This window comes from Myotis daubentonii, chromosome 2 (genome assembly GCF_963259705.1).
Source record: "Myotis daubentonii chromosome 2, mMyoDau2.1, whole genome shotgun sequence".
In the NCBI taxonomy this organism is placed as follows: domain Eukaryota; kingdom Metazoa; phylum Chordata; class Mammalia; order Chiroptera; family Vespertilionidae; genus Myotis; species Myotis daubentonii.
Genome location: NC_081841.1, coordinates 183,301,873 through 183,322,019, shown reverse-complemented (window position 1 = coordinate 183,322,019; position 20,147 = coordinate 183,301,873). Strand labels below are relative to the sequence as shown.

General features: G+C 38.9%; 1 protein-coding gene across 4 annotated transcripts in view; it reads left to right on the top strand.

The window, feature by feature from the left end:
- NALCN (sodium leak channel, non-selective) overlaps positions 1-20,147 on the top strand; it is a 308,079-nt gene that overhangs the window by 150,552 nt on the left and 137,380 nt on the right. For all 4 annotated transcript variants that reach the window (XM_059685056.1, XM_059685057.1, XM_059685053.1 and 1 more), the window contains exon 13: positions 1,717-1,908. In XM_059685056.1, the coding sequence (XP_059541039.1) occupies positions 1,717-1,908 (192 nt within the window). The remainder of the gene's footprint in view (positions 1-1,716; positions 1,909-20,147) is intronic.

The following is a 20,147-nucleotide window of genomic DNA, read 5'->3' as shown; positions in this document are numbered from 1 at the left end:
CTGATTGGGGGGTTGGGGCACCATGCCCTGTCACACTCAAGGCAGGGTCGATGGGGAGGTTGCGGCGCCACCCCCTGTCACGCACAGAGCAGGGTCGATCAGGGGGTTGGGGAGCTCCCCCGTGTCACGCACAGAGCAGGGCTGATAGGGGAGTTGGGGCACCGCCCCCTGTCACACACAGAGCAGGGCAGATCAGGGGGATGGGGCGCCACACCCTGTCACACTGAGGGCAGGGCCAATGGGGAGGGTATGGCTCTACCCCGTCACACACAAAGCAGGGCCCGTGGGGGGCGGTTGGGGTGCCGCCCCCTGTCACACACAGAGCAGGGCCGATCAGGGGGTTGGGGCGCCGCACCCTGTCACACACAGAGCCGCAGGGCGATCAGGGGGTTGGGGAGCTCCCCCTATCAGGCACAGAACAGGGCTGATCAGTGGATTGAGGTGCCTTCCCCTGTCACAAACAGAGCCGCAGGGCGATCAGGGGGTTTGGGCGCTGCCCCCTGTCACGCTGATCCCAGTGCTGGGAGGCATATTACCCTTTTACTATATAGGATAGAGGCCTGGTGCAAGGGTGGGGGCCGGCTGGTTTGCCCTGAAGGGTGTCCTGGATCAGGGTGGGGGTCCCCACTGGTGTGCCTGGCCAGCCTGGGTGAGGGGATGATGGCTGTTTGCAGCTGGTCACACCCCCTTCAGGGTGGGGGTCCCCACTGGGGTGCCTGGCCAGTCTGGGTGAGGGGCTGAGGGCTGTTTTCAGGCTTGCGGGTGACTGAAGCTCCCAACCGCTCCTTTTTTTCTTTTTCTTTTTTTTATTCTGGGCCAGCTGTAGCTCTGAGGCTTGGCTCCAGCTCTTAGGCCTCGGCTGCTGAAAGCAGGTATCTGGTTTGTTTGGGTTCTCTAATTGAAACACTGTTTCAACTCCAACTCTGAGATCCCGGCTGGCTGAAAGCAGGTTTCTGGGATTTTATTTAGCTTCTATATTTGTAACAATGTTTCAAACTGCAAGCTCAGAGGCCGGCAGCAGCAGGCGGGGAACGTTGGAGTCCTCCGTCACTGAAGCAAGCAAGCCTCATGTTCGCTTCAAGCTGCCTAGCTGCCAGCCGCCATCTTGGCTGGCAGTTAATTTGCATATCGCCCTGATTAGCCAATGGGAAGGGTAGCAGAGGCACGGCAAATTACCATGTTTCTCTTTTATTAGATAGGATGAGTATTGATAGAATTGAACTACATTTTCCTCAATATTTGAACATTAGAAAAAATATCAATTTTATTTCAACAATATGTACCAGTTAATACCATTTTGAAATATGTGTTAAAACACTTAGTTGTCACCATTTCTCTTCATTCATTCATTTGGGATTTATTGAGTAGTTTTTTGTTTTGTTTTGTGGCTATTTTGTTTTTCATCTTTTAGTTTTTGTTTTTTCAATTTATCTTTATTGAAAGTATTACAGACTTCCCCTTTCTTCCCCTATTGACCCCCTCTACCCCGTACCTGTCCCCACTCCATACCTACCACACTGAGTTCTTGCTATAGGACAGATAGTGAGGTAGACTGGTAGCTTCGTTATTACACTGTGAATGTTCCTCTCTAGATGCTTAAATGGAAAAGTGCAACTTTAAAAAGTGCTATGAAAAAAATGAGGTTTTAATATGAACTTATTTAAGATTCATTGTAAATAAATGATCGAACATGTATATTTTTCTCTCCCAAAATAGGTTCTTCGGGTGGTTCGGCTTATTAAGATTTCACCTGCGTTAGAAGACTTCGTGTACAAGATCTTTGGTCCTGGGAAAAAGCTTGGGAGTTTGGTTGTATTTACTGCCAGCCTCTTGATTGTTATGTCAGCGATTAGTTTGCAGATGTTCTGCTTTGTCGAAGAACTGGACAGATTTACAACGTTTCCAAGGGTAAGAACAAAAAGATGCGGTTGAAGTCATTATTCTTATGGCAGTAATATTGATTAACATCAAAGTGATTTCACTTTAACAGTGGTTCAATCATAGTGTCATCTTTTTGATAACTTGGAGTAGCTAGTTTTAATATTTAAATGGTCTCTTCTGCAGGGTGCAGGTGTTTGAGCACATGTGCAGCTTATGCATTAATTCTACAATTCTGTAAATAATCACATGGAATCAGATGCTGAGACCAGTAAAGATTGAATGTAGGGTTCTCAGCACTGTTAAATGGAAACATAATAGAATTTTAAAATAAAGTTTGCTCTTCTTTGTTTGTGAGAGTTAACATTTTAAAATCTGTTTTACAGTTCGTAATTCTTATGTCAGGTATAATCCAGAAGGGTGCTTTTGGACTTTAAACTCATAAATTCTTCTAAAGATTTGAAGAGCCTTTAGATCAGTGGTTCTCAACCTTGGCTGCACATTAGAATCACTTGGGAATCTTTATAAAATCCTGATTTCTGGCCATGACCAGTTTGTCTCAGTAGATAGAGCGTTGGCCTGTGGACGGAAAGGTCCCAGGTTCGATTCCGGTCAAGGGCATATACCAGCTGTGGGCAAACTACAGCCTGCCCTGTTTGAAATGAATAAAACTAAAAAAAAAGACCGTACCCTTTTATGTAATGATGTTTACTTTGAATTTATATTAGTTCACACAAACACTCCATCCATGCTTTTGTTCCGGCCCTCCGGTCCAGTTTAAGAACCCATTGTGGCCCTCGAGTCAGAAAGTTTGCCCACCCCTGGCATATACCTTGGTTGCAGGCACATCCCCAGCAGGAGGTGTGCAGGAAGCAGCTGATCGATGTTTCTCTCTCATCAATGTTTCTAACTCTCTATCCCTCTCCCTTCCTCTCTGTAAAAAATCAATAAAATATATATTTTAAAATCCTGATTTCTAGGCCTCATCCTCCGGAAATTCTGTTTCTTTGTTATGGGTTGGGGCCACAACATTAGTAACAAAGAAACAGAATTTCTGGAGGATGAGGCCCAGAAATCAGGATTTTAAAAAGATTCCCAGGTGATTCTAATGTGCAGCCAAGGTTGAGAACCACTGCTGTAACCAGAGTGATCCTGAAAATTAACTCCATATGGATTTAGAAACATTAAAAGTTTAATGACCAAGATAAAATAATGTATATATCTTCACCATAAGCTGACATAGTAAATCCTATTATATAGAAAAGACAATATTGGGATAAGAGTAATACACACACACACACACACACACACACACACATATACACTGAGTGGCTAGATTATTATGACCACCCCATCATTACTTCATTGGGCTACCTTTTTGCCTTCAACACTGCGGCGATTCTTCTTGGCATTGACTCCACGAGATGTTGAAAGGTGATGCGAGGAATCTGACACCATGCCTGATGAATAGCACTGTCCAGTTCTGTGAGATTTGATGGTTGTGGAACCAGCTGCCTGAGGGCTCTTTTAACTCTGTCCCACAAATGCTCAATTGGATTGAGATCTGGTGGTTGTGGGGGCCACCTAAACAAGGTAAAGTCTCCCTCATGTTCTTGAAACCACTCCTGCACAATACGAGCACCATGGCATGGTGCATTGTCTTGTTGGAAGAAGCCATCTCCATTGGGATACGCCATCAACATGATAGGATGAACTTGATCAGCAACGATAATTAGGCATGTTGTGCTATTCAGACGTTTATAATGGTCTGGCCCTCTAGCAACTTCAGCGTGAAATTATAGCTTATTTGCCTACAAACGTCAGGTGGTCATAATAATCTGGCCACTCAGTGTATATATGGGTGTGTGTGTGTGTATATATATATATATATATATATATATATATATATATATATACCCATATATATGTATATATGGGTGTGTGTATTTTTTAATTAAGCTTTGAGAGAAAAGATGTCTGTATACATAATAGCTAGACTAATTACCCTGGGGTTTTGTGGGTTTTTTAACCTGTTGCTAAATTTATTACTTATTGCCAAGCATTTGTCGTGTGCCTGAAGGAGCCAGGCAATGTTAGTGATCCTGGGATATAAATACAACTAAGTCCTAAGCCCTCAAGAAATTGTTGGTTGAGGGAGGTAACCAGTAAGTAAGCATAAAGCCTTGATAAAGGCAAGCACAAGGCTCTGTGGAAGCTCAGAGGTAAGACCCAGAACCAGGAAAAACCCAAGAAGTGGAGGCCTGTGGCATCTCCCTCATTATCCAGTGGTCAGGTGTTGAGGTTGGTTGGTTGATGACAGTATGTGTCAAAGCACAGCACATTAAGAGAAGCCATTTTGTGTAAGAAAAATCATATGATGCCTCCAAAAGTAAGCTAAAAAAAGTAAACTTTAAAAATCAGCAATTGTTTATATTATCTTTACTTGGGTCCAGGCCATTTTGGAGGCTGACTACCACCAATATACATAGAGCTATGGGATGAGAGAACCAGTCATGAGGACAGGAGGAGTCCCGCAGAGGCAGGACGAGCCTGACTTAGCAAAGGGGACTTAGTGTTGGTGCCAGGAAAATAATTTTTCTCTGGCTGTTTCTCAAACCTGACCTTGACCTAGCCATCCAGGTGGCATATTCTCTCTAGGAATAGAACTGGATGTCAAACTAAACACTGTTTTGATTGGACCTTGCTGTATCTTGGGCCCCGTAACATGCCATCAAACACTCCTAAGAGGATTGAAAGGTTCAGGGTTGGGCCGGGGTCACACAGAGTGGACTCAAAGCTCAGTGTAATCAAAATGATAATTTATTCCAGGCACCTGGGTGGAGTGGTCTGACTCAAGAAAGAGCCAGCAGTGAATTGGGGAGGGCGCAGGCTTTTTGTGCACTCAGGGAGAGCTGCAGACGGGGCTTTGGCTTGACCCAGGTATCAGGACCGTGCCCCTGTCATAGTTTTACGGCCTTGTCCTTTGTCCTTCTGTTGGCACCTGACGTTCTTTCTCAGGGGGCCGTGCAGGGGTGATGGTCTTCAGGAATTTCTGTTAAATAACCACTCAAGGGGAGCATGTTTGTGCAAGGCTTAGGCTAACAGAACAAGCTTTCCTTTGACATCTGTTAGATTTTGTAAGGCTCAAGCCTTATGTTCTCAAGTTAACCCTTTCAAGGATCTGACATGGACAGGTGGAGGTGATTTCCCCATCCAAATTCCAAAAAGGGAATCCTGGAGGGGCAGGAGGCCGGCAGAGAAAAGCAGTCCAGGCATACTGACTGACCCGCTAATGGAGCTCAACCCACATTGAAGTACCTCAGGTACTTCCCAAAATACTGGAAGGTGAAGGGGATCCTAAAGTCATCTCTCACTTGCACTCCACGGGATCCCCAATGGGTCTACCTGCCTCTGTCGGGCACTTAAATCCATTTTCCATTTACAGTATAAATGATCTTTCTATGATATAAATAGTCTCATTACACTCTCCTGTTTAAAATGCTTCAAGGTTCTCCATTTCCTTAAAGTGACAAACCTTTTAATGTTTCTCACTATCTTTTCATCCCTAGCTCTATTTACCTCTTCAGACCCCTTTTCAGGATTTCCCCCACCACACCTTTCAAAGGCAGAGATGGTGTCTATCTTGCTCATCCAATCCTCACTGCTTAGCACAATACTTGCCACAGGGTAGCTATAAATAAGCTTTTGGGTGAAGAATGAATAACAATGCTGGACCAAAGCAAGCTTTTAGGTTCTGTTCTCACTGTATTGGGCCAGCAAGCCAGGTTCTTTCTTCCACTTCTGTCCGCTTCTCCAGGACCCCCATTAGCTCCATCACTTCCTTTACCTTCTATCCCACCTGAAATGTCTGCATAATTCTGTATGAATAATTTGGCTGCAGGTAGCAGAAAACTTGACTCCAATTTACTTAAACAATTAGGAAATTTATCTCACAACATTCAAGGGATTAATTAGACTCCAAGAAGCCAGGGATCTGAATTCTCTCAGGTGTTATTATGGGTTAAATTATGTACCTCAGAAGATATGGTGAAGTCCAAACCTCAGGACCCCCAAATGGGACTTTATTTGGAAATAGAGATCGTCAAGTTACAATGAGGTCATAAGGGTGGGTCCTAATCCAATATGACTGATCAACACTAATAAAAGAGAAAAATGGTAAATGGCGTACGAGCTACCCTTTTCATTGGCTAATCAGGGCTATATGCAAATTAACTGCCAACTATGATTGGCAGTTAACTGCCAACTAAGATTGGCAGTTAACTGCCAACTAAGATTGGCAGTTAACTGCCAACAAGATGGCGGTTAATTTGCATATGTAGGCAAAATGCAGGGAGGCGAAAGGGAAAGCAGGAAGAAGCCCTCTGCCACTGACAGTGATCGGAAACTCAGGGGGGAGCTAAGAGCTGGGGGGCAGGGCAAAGGCGGCCCTGGGGGTGCCTTTGCCCTGCCCCCCAGCCATGATCAGAGAATCAGGTGCCTTTTCCGCCCTGGCCAGTGATAGCAGGAAGTAGGGGTGGAGCCAGCGATGGGAGCTGGGCACGGTCGAAGCTGGCAGTCCCAGGAGCTAGGGGTCCCTTGCCTGGGCCTAAAGCGGAGCCCACGATCGCGGGGCCGCTGCAGCTGCGGGTCCCCGCTGCCCGGGCCGGACGCCTAGGCCAGAGGCGTCAGGCCTGGGCAAGGGGCCGATCCTGGGATTGGAGGGTGATGGGGCTCAACGCCTGAGGGCTCCCAGTATGTGAGAGGGGGCAGGCTGGGCTGAGGGACACTCCCCCCCCCACACACACACCCAGTGCACGAATTTCGTGCACCGGGCCCCTAGTATTTTATAAAAGGAGAGATTTGGACACAGACACAGACATACACAGAGGGGAGGTCATGTGAGGACACATGTGGAGACAATGGCCATGTGATTGTTGTGGCATCTACAAGCCAAGAACCTCCAAGGACTGCTGGCCAACACCTAGAACTAGAAGAGGCAAGGAGAATCAGAGGGAGCATGGTCCTGCCAGCACCTTGATTTCTGACTGCTAGCCTCCAGAACTGTGAAATAAGAAACTCCCGTTGTTTGAAGCCACCCAGTTTTTGGTACTTAGTTACAGCAGCCCCCAGCAAACTAATGCAATTGCCTTCTCCATGTATTGTCTTCATGTTCACAAAATGAATGTGACATTTCCGGGCTCCATGATAAAATCTAGAGGGGAAAGGGGGCCATCTCTGCCTGGGTCTCCTTAGAAACAAGGACACCTTTCCCAGCACCACCCCTCTTCCCTCAGCAAAGTTGCTCTCCTGTCTTACTGGCAAGACTGAATAACTTGGTCACTCCTAAATGAATCATTGGCAATATGGCTGAAATAAAAATGATAGGCTTAGATTACTCATATGGCAAGAGATGAATATTTCGAAGACAACCACAAAAACCACTAGAGTGGTCGGACCCAAAAGCTGAATAACATTTTTCTCTTTTACCTCTATGTCAAAGCTCTCACATGCCCAGTGCACATGGTGTGTAAATAGACACGTGGTAGGAAGAATGGCTGGTGTTTCAGTTCTTTCACCAGAAGCATCTGGGCCGCAGCTCCTTCCCAAGATGCCCAGATAGTACCTGCAAAGCAGCCAGCATAGGGCCTACCACGTAGTAGATTCCTGCCCCCCGCTTTTTTTATGGCAATTGTCACTTTCTGTCACACACTATTGACATTTATGCACAGATCTTATTGCCTCTACTAGAGTACAAGTATCGGAAGTGCTTAACACTGAGCTGTGGGATCTGTAGCCAGGGGAGCCTCAGCTTACAATCCCACGAGATGGAGAAAGGGTGCTTGAAATTTTTCAATGGAGAACAAAAGAACATATTGATAAAATATAGTAAAACAACTTTGTCATCTCAAGCCAATAACTTTCTCCAAACAGACACGCTGCGAAGTAGAATTAACAAGGAAGAGCAAGTCCTGCTGAGAGGCAATATCCTGCAGGTCCTGTTTTGCTGGGACTAATAGGTTGTTTAAAAGGAGAACAATTCAGATTAACTGTTTGTAATGAAATAGTTCTGTACAGGTTATAAAATGTGTCGCTAAAATAAGCAGGATAAGCCCTCATTTGTTTTGCTGGTCTACAAATGGGTATCATTTTTATTCATAAGTAATGCACTACCTTCCATAGCTTGAGGTACTTGAGTTTTAAACTTGAGTTTTAATGTTTATTTGGTATGTTTCTAATTTGTATTCTCTAAATGCTAATTACTTGCTCTATTGAATTTTCACTTAAACTCATGTCCAAATCAGTTATACAATATAAGCGGTAAATGCTATAAAATACTTAATTACAAATTAATTTCCCTGTTTCCTCTCCACCAAAATGGCTAATTGTAGTTTTCGTTGTGCTGAAAGAATTACTGAGAAATTTGAAGAAACAGCATGCTCCTTAATTTTTTTTTTCATTATTTGCCAGGTGTTGATAGAGTTTGGAAATATTTTTAATAAATTCAAGGTTTATTTTATTTTCAGAGCATCCTTTATTAATTTTTGTTTTATTATTCTTTCTTTCATATGTTTTTTATTTTTTCATGAAATATTTTAGACATGCAAAGAGATATCAAGAATAATAAAATGCATCCTTCAGCTTAACAAGCAGGTTGGTAATGGCTCTGAAGTCCCTGAGTGCCCTACCCTCATCAGCCTCTTCCTTTTCCCATAGAGAACCACTTTTCTAAATTTGATATTTATGGTTTTTTGTACATCCCTTTAAGCTTTTAGTGCATAGATAGGCATTAACTGCAAATCACATATACATTTGCATAATTTACACCTGCCATGTATGGTTTCATACTGCACTGTTTCTTCTGCCAGTTGCATTTTTTACTCAACACAATGCTTGTGAGATTTGCCAATATGAGTACATATAACTATATTTTATTTGTTTGTCTTGTGACATAACATGTAACTATATATTGCATTATATATGATGCACTAATTATTAAAAAAAACTGGATAATTATTTTTCCATTTTCCTGCATGGCAAACAAATTCTAAGGTGGGCTTTCAAGATATCTGACTCGCTGCATTATCCCTTTCCCTTGGGTTTGGGAAGGACTTGTGAATGTGATTGGATTTAACTCCTCTGAATAGGTTGCTAATCACCTGAAGTCAATCAAAAAGCAGATAAAGAGAGTTTCCTGTTGGCTTGAAGAAGTAAGCTGTCATTTTGCAGGCCATGAGGCTAGGACCTGAGGGTGACCTTTAGGAGCTCTGAATAGCATCCAGGCAACTGCAAATCAAGAGAGCAGGTCCCTCAGTCCTACAACCACAGGAACTGAATTCTGATAACCTGAATGAGGGTAGAAGGGGACCCCATGCTCCACATGAGACCACAGGGTAGCCTACTCCTTGACTTCAGCTTATAGACCCTGAGCAGAAAACCTACCAAACACCATACCCACACCTCTGACCTACAGAAATTGAGACAATAAACTAGTGTTGTTCAAAGCTACTTAATTTGTGATAATTTCTAACACAAATATAGAAAATTAATGCATTCGGGGTTTGAATTTTTAAAAATATTTTTTACTCCAAATAGTGCTGCTCTGAACATTGCACATTAACTTAAGCACATGTGAAATTCTGCACATGTGAACATTTCTTTAAGATATGTGGCTAGGATGAGAATTGCTGAGTCTTAGAATGAAGCTAAGTTCAACTTTAATAGATATTGGTGAAGTTGCATTACAAAATATTTTTACCAATTTATCTGCTGTCAGCAATATGAAAATGTTCTGTACCCCACAAATAAGCAACATTCGGTCTTGTCAGGCTGTGTCTTATTTTAAACATTTAGTTCATTTACTCCCAACTGAGTTTTGTGGCTGCTCGGATAAGGAACAATCTTACTTTATTTCCGTTGGGATAACCCATTCCCACAGTTCCACTATTGACTAGTCTGTCCATCCCCTGCAGTTCTGAGTACCAGCTGGAATATGATTCCATATGTATTTGCCTACGTCAAAACACAAAGTTCCCTTTTCATGTCCTTGTGCCACGAAACCTCTAGGGAAGCCCAATAAGTATCCATCTTTACTCAAGTATCTCAGTTAGCCATCTCCACCTTTTAATGGAACGCGACTTTGCCCCTTTGTGCCTGACACAACATTAAAAACTGAAGTCTGGCAGAGATTGTGAGTCCCCTAGGATTGCTGTTTCTTGACTCAAGTGACTTAGTTTTCTGTTCTGGAGTTTCCATTATTTCCTTGGGTCTTAACTAAGACTTTAAAATAATATTTTATTCAGAATTTTCTGGGATTTGTAATTTGCTTTCATATATGATGAGACACTGATAAAATTCTGAGAAGGAAAAACACACATTCTGATGACTATCTTCCAGGGATAAATTGATTTTTTAAAAAAATAGGCACAACCTGAGGCCAGGCCAGCCCATCTGCCTTTACCATCTGCAGCCTCACATTTCTTTGCATTTGTTTGCTTTATGGATATTGTCTCTTGTTGATTATCACATCCTCATGCTTACGTTCCCCTAATCTGCTACACCATTGAAATCCATTTTTCACAAAATATCAGATACATCTATTCACAATGAAGACTAAATAAAGCATGTACCTGTTTTATTGTTGTTTGTAATTCAGTGAACATTCTTTCTGTGAGGAAGCCATGAGGTATGTACACATCAATAAATGTACTAACTACCTTCTTTACCTTATAACATAGCTGAGAATATAAGGAAGAAGTCAGTTTATCTCATAGCAGACATAAGAAAGGACTCAAGTAAGCCAGAAGATGAAATATATCAAAGATATCCTGGAGAGTATTTTAAAATTCTGGAAACCTCTATGTGATAAGCCATGGTGTTCCCAAATCATCTCATTTTAATAAGAGGGAGAGGTTGCTTCCAGGGAAGGAGGTCTGCTTTATGAAGCTTTATGAATAGTTGTCTTTAGGGGTGCATACGGTTTCAGTAGGTAAATATGTGGGCAACAGCATTAGATGAGAATACTCCGTAGAAGGGACACAGAATGAGTAAATCAGAGACGTGGAGATCACGGGGCATGGAGGGACATATGACAAAGGAACTAAAGTGTCTGTCTGGAGCCAGATGATGGAGTGTCTCCAGAGGCTGGGTTTGTGCACAGGGGAGCCATTGAAGACTTTTACTCTTTCTTTCTTAATTTTTTTTTTCCTGGAGAATATCAGAAGAGCTATTTTGAGGAAGGTTACACTAGAAGAAATGTTATTTCTCTGAGGAGGTATTTTCATTGAACAAAATTCATTTTTATTGAGCAGAGACAAAAATTTATGATTATTTGAGGATTTGGAGGCATCTTTAGGGCAGAAAGAAAAATAATAGTTTTTGTTGTTGTTGTTTTTTCTGTGTGGTTATTACTGTATCAAATCTTCCACAGTCTCTTAAAGGTAATTTCTTCTGAGGCTTTAGGCCAAATTGTCATCATTGCCTGGATACAGCTCTGCAATACAAAACTATCGATTTGCTTTAACTTGTTAAGTAATGTAATGATATAGATAAGAATCTCACCCCCAAAAAGCTGTAAAATTAACTTTGTTTCCTTTCTGCTGTAATATCAGAGTGGATTTTTGCTCCTATTTTAATTTATTTTTGTGGTGATCTATCACACAGTGGCATGCTGATAAAATAATATACTGTGCACTTTCTTTTAAAAGATGATGTTAATGCAGCATGAAGCACAGAAAGGGCTATCTTTTACTGCTGTTGTGTGTTGATATCATTGCAATTATCCGAATTATCACATTCTTTAAATAAAGCGTCTTCGTATTTCAATCCCAGATGTGCACTCCTGTGGAGAGAACCTTGTTTGCACCTCATCATATTTTGATAGTTTCCTCCCAATCATTTACAGATTTCCAACTATTAATGGCCTTATTCAATTAGTATTATTTTCATAGCCAATCTACTCCATTACACCAACTTCAAAAATAAATGAGAGCCATTAATGAGGAATAATTGTCTCAGACAGTTCAGATGAGCTTTTGTAAGCCTGTTTTCACCAATGAAAAGATCGCTATATTATTAAACATTTTCTTGAGTGTTGCGTACAAAAAATACAATCTTATAGCCAGACATTTCAACTATTCTCTCATGGCTCTATAAAATCCCCCATAAATAAAAACAGATCAATAGTATATCTTTTAGAGGATTATTAGGAGGGTTAAAGATATAGACTATACAAACGAGAGTTAACATGGTGCCTTTAATGTAACAGGCAATCAACAAGTAGTAATGGCTAGTATTGTTCCTAAATGGCATGGAAATACAACTTAGCATGACACGTAGAATTCCTGGCAATAAACAGAGAACCCAACCAACAAGAGTCTCTCAGTAAATTATTGCAGCAGTTAACTCAACAGTAAGTACTCAGTTTTCTGTATTGCATGGAAAGTTAAAAAATAGGCCCCAATTCCAGTTTAGAATATTCACTTTAGTTCGTCCTATGCAACTTTCCACAAAAATGCAAGAAGTAAGACATTGTATTACAGAGAAAAAAGACCACCTGCCTACTTACACGTACTCACTGGAGTACATGGATCCCCATCAATTCCTGGCTGGGTTCCATATGGGAGGCAACCAACCAATGTTTCTCTTTCATATCTCTCTCTCTCTCTCTCTCTCTCTCTCTCTCTCTCTCTCTCTCTCTCTCATCAATAAATATGTACTCCAGTGAAAATTGAAAAAACAAAAAAAAGATGAAGGTACGATCTTAACTTATAATGCATGGCAATGAGAAAAAGGACAAGTTTGTTGTTATTGTAGGGATGGGGCATTAAAGAAGCTCACTGCTGGCAGGGAACCCTTTCACGTATTTCACATGGCAGTGAATGTTGAGTAATTTCTCTGGGGATCAGCTTTCCATTATATATCACAACACTCAAAGTACTTTTACTCTTTGATGTAGTAATTGCATTTATAGAAATTTACCTCAAGAAAATGTCCATAAAAGTACTCAGAGGTTGGTCTTCAAAAAAGCTATCTGTGGCATTACTTGCCGCTGTGAGAATTTTGAAACAACTTTAATGTATAAGCATAGTGGATCGTTTAAGTAAATTTTAAATATGGTGGCATATTATACAGTTATCAAAACTATATTTTTTACAGAATAATTAATGAGTTAAGTCATGAGTGATGTAAATGATGATGATAAAAAATAAGCAAAGAGGCAACTGCATTCAATTTTGTTTCAAGTACATACACATGCCTAGAAAGGAAAAACTGGTACAATTTTTAAATTCCAAAACAAACTTAAAAATATACATGTAACTCATTGTTTGAATTATAAGTAAGTTATTTTATTCTTTATACCATTTTATATTTTCTAATTTTGACAATAAATGGGTTCTTGGTTTAAAAAAATGGAGATAGGTAGATAATGATTACATAAATATCTATAAAACCTTAATTTATAAGTATACATCAGTAAGAAAATATAATTGTCTCATATTTTTAAAAATGGCAAGGACATGAACAGGTAACATTTTTAAAGAAGAAAAGTATATAGATATAGATCTATATTTAGATATATTCTCTTAATAGGTATGCAAGTTGTATAGTAAGACTAATTTTAGTTTATGGCTTGTAAATCAGCTTTATTATCTTCAAGTCATTACAAATAAATATTAAATTGGAAGTAACTCAAATTTATTTTCTCAGTATTAGAAAAATAATAAGCACTATCAAAATCAAAGCAAGCTTTGAAATTTATGTTTGTAATAGAAAAGAGTAGGCAATATAACTTGCAGTAAAGATCTTTGTGAACTTAAAGAAATGAGAAATCAAAGCCAATTAAAAGGGATCAAACAATAAGCAAACTATTTCTAAAGCATCGTATTTTTTAAATGCAAAATATAAGCATTTTTTACTAAAGCTGCTTTCATTCTGAAGTCTTGTGAAGAACTTTGTTCTTAAACATATTTATACAAATGGATAGTAAGAAAACATTGTGAGGCTTGCTATGTAGACGCTATGGGATTTTAGTTACAGAAGTTTTCTTAATAACGCCTCAGTTTATTTAGCAATAGGATATACACCTGTGCTTTAGGAACTCTGTCTATTTTGTATATGTTACTAAATGTTTATTGCACCAAAAGTAAAGTAACTTTCGTCTGCAATTGTATAGCACATATTTGCCTATGAAATGCACCACTTACCTTATGAAAATTTAATATGACTGGCATTAGCAAAATCACTAATTAAGAAATAAGGCATAAATACTTCAAGAAACTTGACAGTCTGTTCCATGAAGGAAATTAATTCAGAAGTCTCCTATTTGCATAAATCTCCAGGTCTCATTTTCACAGCTGTTTGTTCTGTCAGCTAGATGGTTGCATTTCAATATTATTTTAACATAGTTGGTGGGAAGTATACCTTTCAACTAAAAATAGCATGCTCTGCAAGGAATGCTGTTAAGGAAGAAAAAAAATTTCGTTCAGTTCATCCTGATAGTTCTTCCTTAAAATTAATGTTTCTAATATAGGAACTTTAGCATTTCAGTCTTTGTTAAAATATTTTTATTATTAAAATACATTCTGTTCTTTTAGACTCTCATGAAAATGAAAAGGTTATGTCCTTTTCATATGGAAAATGTTAATGAGTAGAGCTTATTTTAGCAAAGAATGAAAAATGCTGGCAATATCTATTTTGCATTAATCAGTCCAGCATAATACGGAGTTTCAGATGTGTACCCAGTACTCTGCTTGACAAAGGAAGTAAAAAAATTCTAAGTGTACTTAAACTGGCTTGTATATTGATTGTTTTGGTAATTTAGATAATAAAAGGAGACCAGCAATTACTAGATCTCAAGATGTCTTGTACCCATAAAGTCCAAAAGGACTGCAGGAATTTGAAGTCAACAAATTCCAGCCTAGAGACCTGGCAACACCATTTGCTGCCTGCAAGCCTAGGTTAATCATTTAAGGCTTCTGCACTTCAGTTCCCCTCTATATTAGGAGCTATAGTATGTATAGTAACTGATTCTAATTTATTAGTATCGCTAATATTTTTTTACATAATAGACAATTAATTGCTTTGGGAGCTGTAGAGCACCATATAAATACTAGTTATGGCTCATTGTCACAAATCATTATTACCTTACCCTGAAAGAAATCCTAGGATACCGTACAAATTCGTGATTTTGTCTACATTGTCATTTATGGTGGTGTATGAAAAGTTAACGGAAGAATGGCTAACATTTAAAAGAGACAGATACAACTACACACACTTTTATAAGATTCGCTGGTTTTTGCAAATGAGCTTCTGCCATCTTTCCTTTTACTCTTGAAATTATATTTAAGTGTAGACTCTACTTAAAGTAATTTGCTGCTGGAATAGGCATAATGTTTTGATGTCTGCTTTGCTTCTAATTACGTTCAAGCTCATTTTGACATTTAAGGCCAATTACATTAGTCTAGATTCAGTAAGACTTTTCCATAAATTTACCCAATAAACAGGCTTCTCCCCCTCTCTTTTTATTCATTTAAATGGAATGCTTAGCAACAAGCATATTTTAAGAACTATGAAAGCAAATAATGTGGGTTCATTTTGACAAAAAAAAAAAAGCAAAGAACGATTTGGCCTTTCTTGCCAACATAACAGGCAGTCATGGAATTAATTGAAACCACCAGTTTCAACTTTATTTTTTTTCTAAACCACAGAGAATAAGGCATAGAATATTCGTTGTACAGATATTAATATTTTAAATATTTCACTTATTAACTACAAAGGTAATTGATTTCAAAAGATCTCAAATTCCAAAGAGTTCATGTGCAGAGACATGCATGGCACCAAAAACTTTTTCATTTTAATGTCACTAATAACTAAACTCTCCAGAATAGGGTCCTGCAACAAAATTCAGTCAGTGTGCCATTGTGTTTTAATCTCACAGGATAGGTAATGCCTTAATACATGGTACAGCACCTAACTTGCTTAGCTCCCCATTTTCAGTCCACTTGCTAACATCACATTTTTGCTGTTTATTAAATAAATACTCTGATGCATTGACGGCACCAAAAGTCACTAAAAAGGCAATTTATAGTATCTGTTAGTAACAAAGCATTCATTTTAGCCTTATTCTATAATTTTTATACGTAAGATATAGTCTGGGAAAATACATCATATAACATAAAGTTTTCAGTTGGCTGTCAATACTGATGAATAGATCACAGAATAGTAGACACATAGCTAGATGCCATCAAAACCACTGCCACACTTTCAAAATTATGTATCTTAAAGGAAATATCTTCTTAATATATAGTTTACTCTATATAATGTTGTGCTTAATAAAAATGGAATCACACTGTATTTGACATAAAAAAGTTTTGTCATAAAAATATATAGGAATTCTAAAAATTTAACCAGTATAATAGAAGCTTTTGCTTGGGGTAATTTCTTTAAGACAGATTTTTAAAATGATTAAGAATATTATTTTATGTAGTGCTTTAATGTTTACAAAGTATTCAAACATATTTTATTTGTTTCTCAAAATAGTCTTCAGAGAGCGATGATATGATCACACACTTGAGAAAGATTGGTCATCTTCATCAAAGATAGCTGTTCACCTAGAGCCAATTAGCCAGACTGTGATTTATTCTCAAACTCGGCCTGTGACTGCAGAACTAAAGGTTTGGTTCTTTGCCTCGATGCCCTGTGACCCACAGAGGGCCTGAACTTCATTCTCAGTCCATTCAACCCCTATCTTGAACTGCAGTCCTTCTGCTGTTCCTTCTAGGAACATCATCTCCTGAGAGTGAGGGCAGAGATGAGGTGGCCAAAGTTAAATCAGATGAAGAAGTTTGAAAAGCTTGCTGCTGACAGTGCATTCACCAATCACAACAAAGAGGCTTACACGGCAGTGCTGTGAGTCTCCTTTGGAGGCTGTCGTGGAAAGGGGCCCATCTCCCTGTGGTATAACTTTCTCTGCAGCACAGCTAGATGGGTAGGTGCAGCCATGGAGAATTAGATTCACCTAGGAGTTGGCATTTTTCCTGAGAGTTTAGCCAACAACACAGAGAAGTGGAGTTTGGAGAAGTGAAAAGGGTGTAATTGAATGGATGGACCATGGAATTTCAGCTAAACCAGAGAAGGAAGAATTTCAAATCAAGACATAGCTACTGTTGATGGCTTTAATGTTACATTCCAATGTTTTTACTACAAATTTCAAATCCACAGAATTTTTATTTATAGACCATTTAGTTTGGCCACCGTAGGTGATGGCTCTTAGAGCGCTTATGTCTTTAAGTACATTTAATGCCATTTGTATTGATTTTTCCCAGTCCCTAATTCTCCATAAGACCTTGATCCTGTTAGTCATAATTTTGCCAACCAATGCACTTTTTAGAAATTTAACTTCAACGTTAGGTAGGTCCAAAATTTACCATATAGTAAAGTCATGTTAGATATTGAAAGCACTTTGAATAGTTGAGTATTCTTTAAATAAAAGGAGCTATACAACAAAATATTAAAGAATTATGAGGTCAGTGAGTTTTTCAGAAGATAAAACTCCTCTAGATATTATTGCTATTTAAAAGGGGGAAAAGGAACATGAAGGTTGAGCAGGTGAATAATTAAAGCAATCAAAAGTGTTGTCACTTTTGTACTCATTGTATACCACCAAGGCAAGTCTTCTATTTTAGGGCTGATAGTAAGACACAGCAGGGAAATTCTCAGTAAAAAGGTTGAGCTACTATATAAATTGTCAAGTAAACTTCATTTTGAAAGCAAATCTTTATAGAGGAAGAGTTCTTAAAACTGGCTAAAGATAAATAAAATAGATGCAAATGATATTGTAAAATGAGAGTAGTATGTGGATGATATCAGTTGTATTCTTCACCACATTTAATAACTTTTAATGTATATACTTTGGAAATAAAAGAAATACATGTCTTACATGTATTTCAATACCAACAGTAAAAAAATATATTAAGTACAAAGTAACTTACAAAAACATATGCCCATATAAAAACCTGTACACAAATGTTCATAGCAGCATTATTCATAATAGCCAAAAAGCAAAATCAACCCAAATTTTTATCAACTGATGAATAGCTAAAATGTGGGATATCCATATAATAGAATATTTTTAGCAATAAAAGGGACTGAGGGCGGATGCATACTACAACAGGGATGAACACTGATCCCATGTTGTAAGATTCCATTTATAGAAAATGCCCAGAATAGGCAAATCCATAGAGATAGAAAGTATATTACTTGTTGCCCAAAGCTGGAGGAGAGAAGAATGGGGAGTGACTGCTAATGGTCAAAAGTTTTTTTGGAGAAATGATAAAAATGTCCTTAAATTAGTCGTAATAGTTGCACAGATCCATGAATAAACTAAATACCATTTAATTATACACCTTTAAAAGTGAATTTTGTGATATGGAAAATGTATTTATGTAAAGCTTTTACTTTGAAATGTTCAATAATTTGCCCTCTTTCCTAGTTCCTCAGTCCTTCCTATTGGATTGTTCCAAGCTCATTGTATGGGCTTGAAAGCATTTTTTAAAAATGTTTTTATTGATTTTAAAGAGAGGAAGGGAGAGGGAGAGAGAAAAACATCAATGTGAGAGAGAAACATCAATCTGTGGCCTCTTGTACACACCCCAACCGAGAATTGAACCCAAAACCTGGGTATGTGCCCTGACTGAGAATGGTACCAGTGACCTTTTGATACATGGGACGACACTCTAGCAACTGAACCACACTGGCCAAGACGCAAGCATTTTTATACACAAAAAAATACATCTATATTTTTAGTTACAAATAAAATTAAGCTATATATTCCACACACTATATATTGGTCAAAACTTAAGGTGTTTACCCATCCTAATTTTAAAAATAATCTAATTGCTTTTAACCTAAATTGATACCCACACATACTAAAAACCTAAAACATGCATTGGGTCATCATTTATCAAAGAACATTCATAATATATTTTTAAAGGGTTAAGAGCTACTTCTCAAGGTCTGGATAAAGACTTCCAGCCTGTTTATTTCAGCACAGGAAAATACCCTTGTTTTGCCTTCAACTAAGTCTAAGAAGGCCTATCAAAAAGAGATTTGTGGTCAAAAATGGATCTTTGAGAGAGAAGAGAATGTCCTGTCACTGATGAACCTGCCGCTACCTCCAATACTGTGTTAAGGTCCCTCAGTGACTTCATGGGAGGTTGGTCTAGAAAAGGTCGTTCACCCCACATGCGATTGCTTTCCAAAGCTCGTTAGTTGGAACAAAAGAGAAGCCCGGCAAATACTTGTTCACCTCCTTTCTCCCCTTTTTGGTGAACTTATTTTAATTTAAGTCTCCCAATCTTGGTTTATGACCAGAAGTACAGCATCAAAATGGAGGGCTACTTAAGGAGAAACTATTAGCTGTGTTAGTAGGACTATCAGGGAATTTTGAGGATAAATGTGGAACTGGAACCAGGAATCAGGCGAGGATTTAGCAGGATTTCCTGACTAATGGAATATAGGATGTGCAGGAATGAGAAGGTCCAAAGATGTCTGCAAGGCCTTTGACCCCAGTAACTTGAAAAGTAGATTTATCATTTTCTAAGATGGGAAGGAGTGTGAGAAGAACAGGTTGGGGAATGAGGCCTGGAGAGTCTATTAGGGACATGTAATGCTTGAGATTCCTGTTAGGCATCTAAGTGAAGCTGTGGAGTTGATTCTGGACATTTGTAGGGGACTAGACATACAAATATGGGAACATTAGTATATAGTTGCTAGTTAAAGGCACGGGAATGGTTGAGATCAACTAGTTAGTGAGTACTGAGAGATAAGAAAGAAATCTGAGGATTGAGCCCTCAAGCTCTGCAACACTTGGAGATTAGGAAATTGAAGATAAACCAGCAAAGGAAGCTGAGAGGGGTTGGCAGTGATATTTGTGCCTCTATACTGCAGTGCTCGGGCCCTTTCAGTGAGCCAAAGTCCCTGTTCTCTGGTCTTCGATGTGTTTTCTCCTGTATCATCCCTGTAACAGCTCACTTCCTCATGCTTTTTATCTCTACTCTGGTTCGCACCCTTTGAGTGCTCCCACATACCCAAGGAATATGATATTCACCAAGCTTATGATTTTCAAAACCTTCCTTCTCCATTTGGTGAGCATCATTGCAATCTCTTTATTCAATGCATATTCATTGCCATGTAATTTTAGTTCATTCAGAGATTTTGCTTTCTTGGAATATCAGTACACTTATAACTGACTTTGTAATGACTCTCCCATT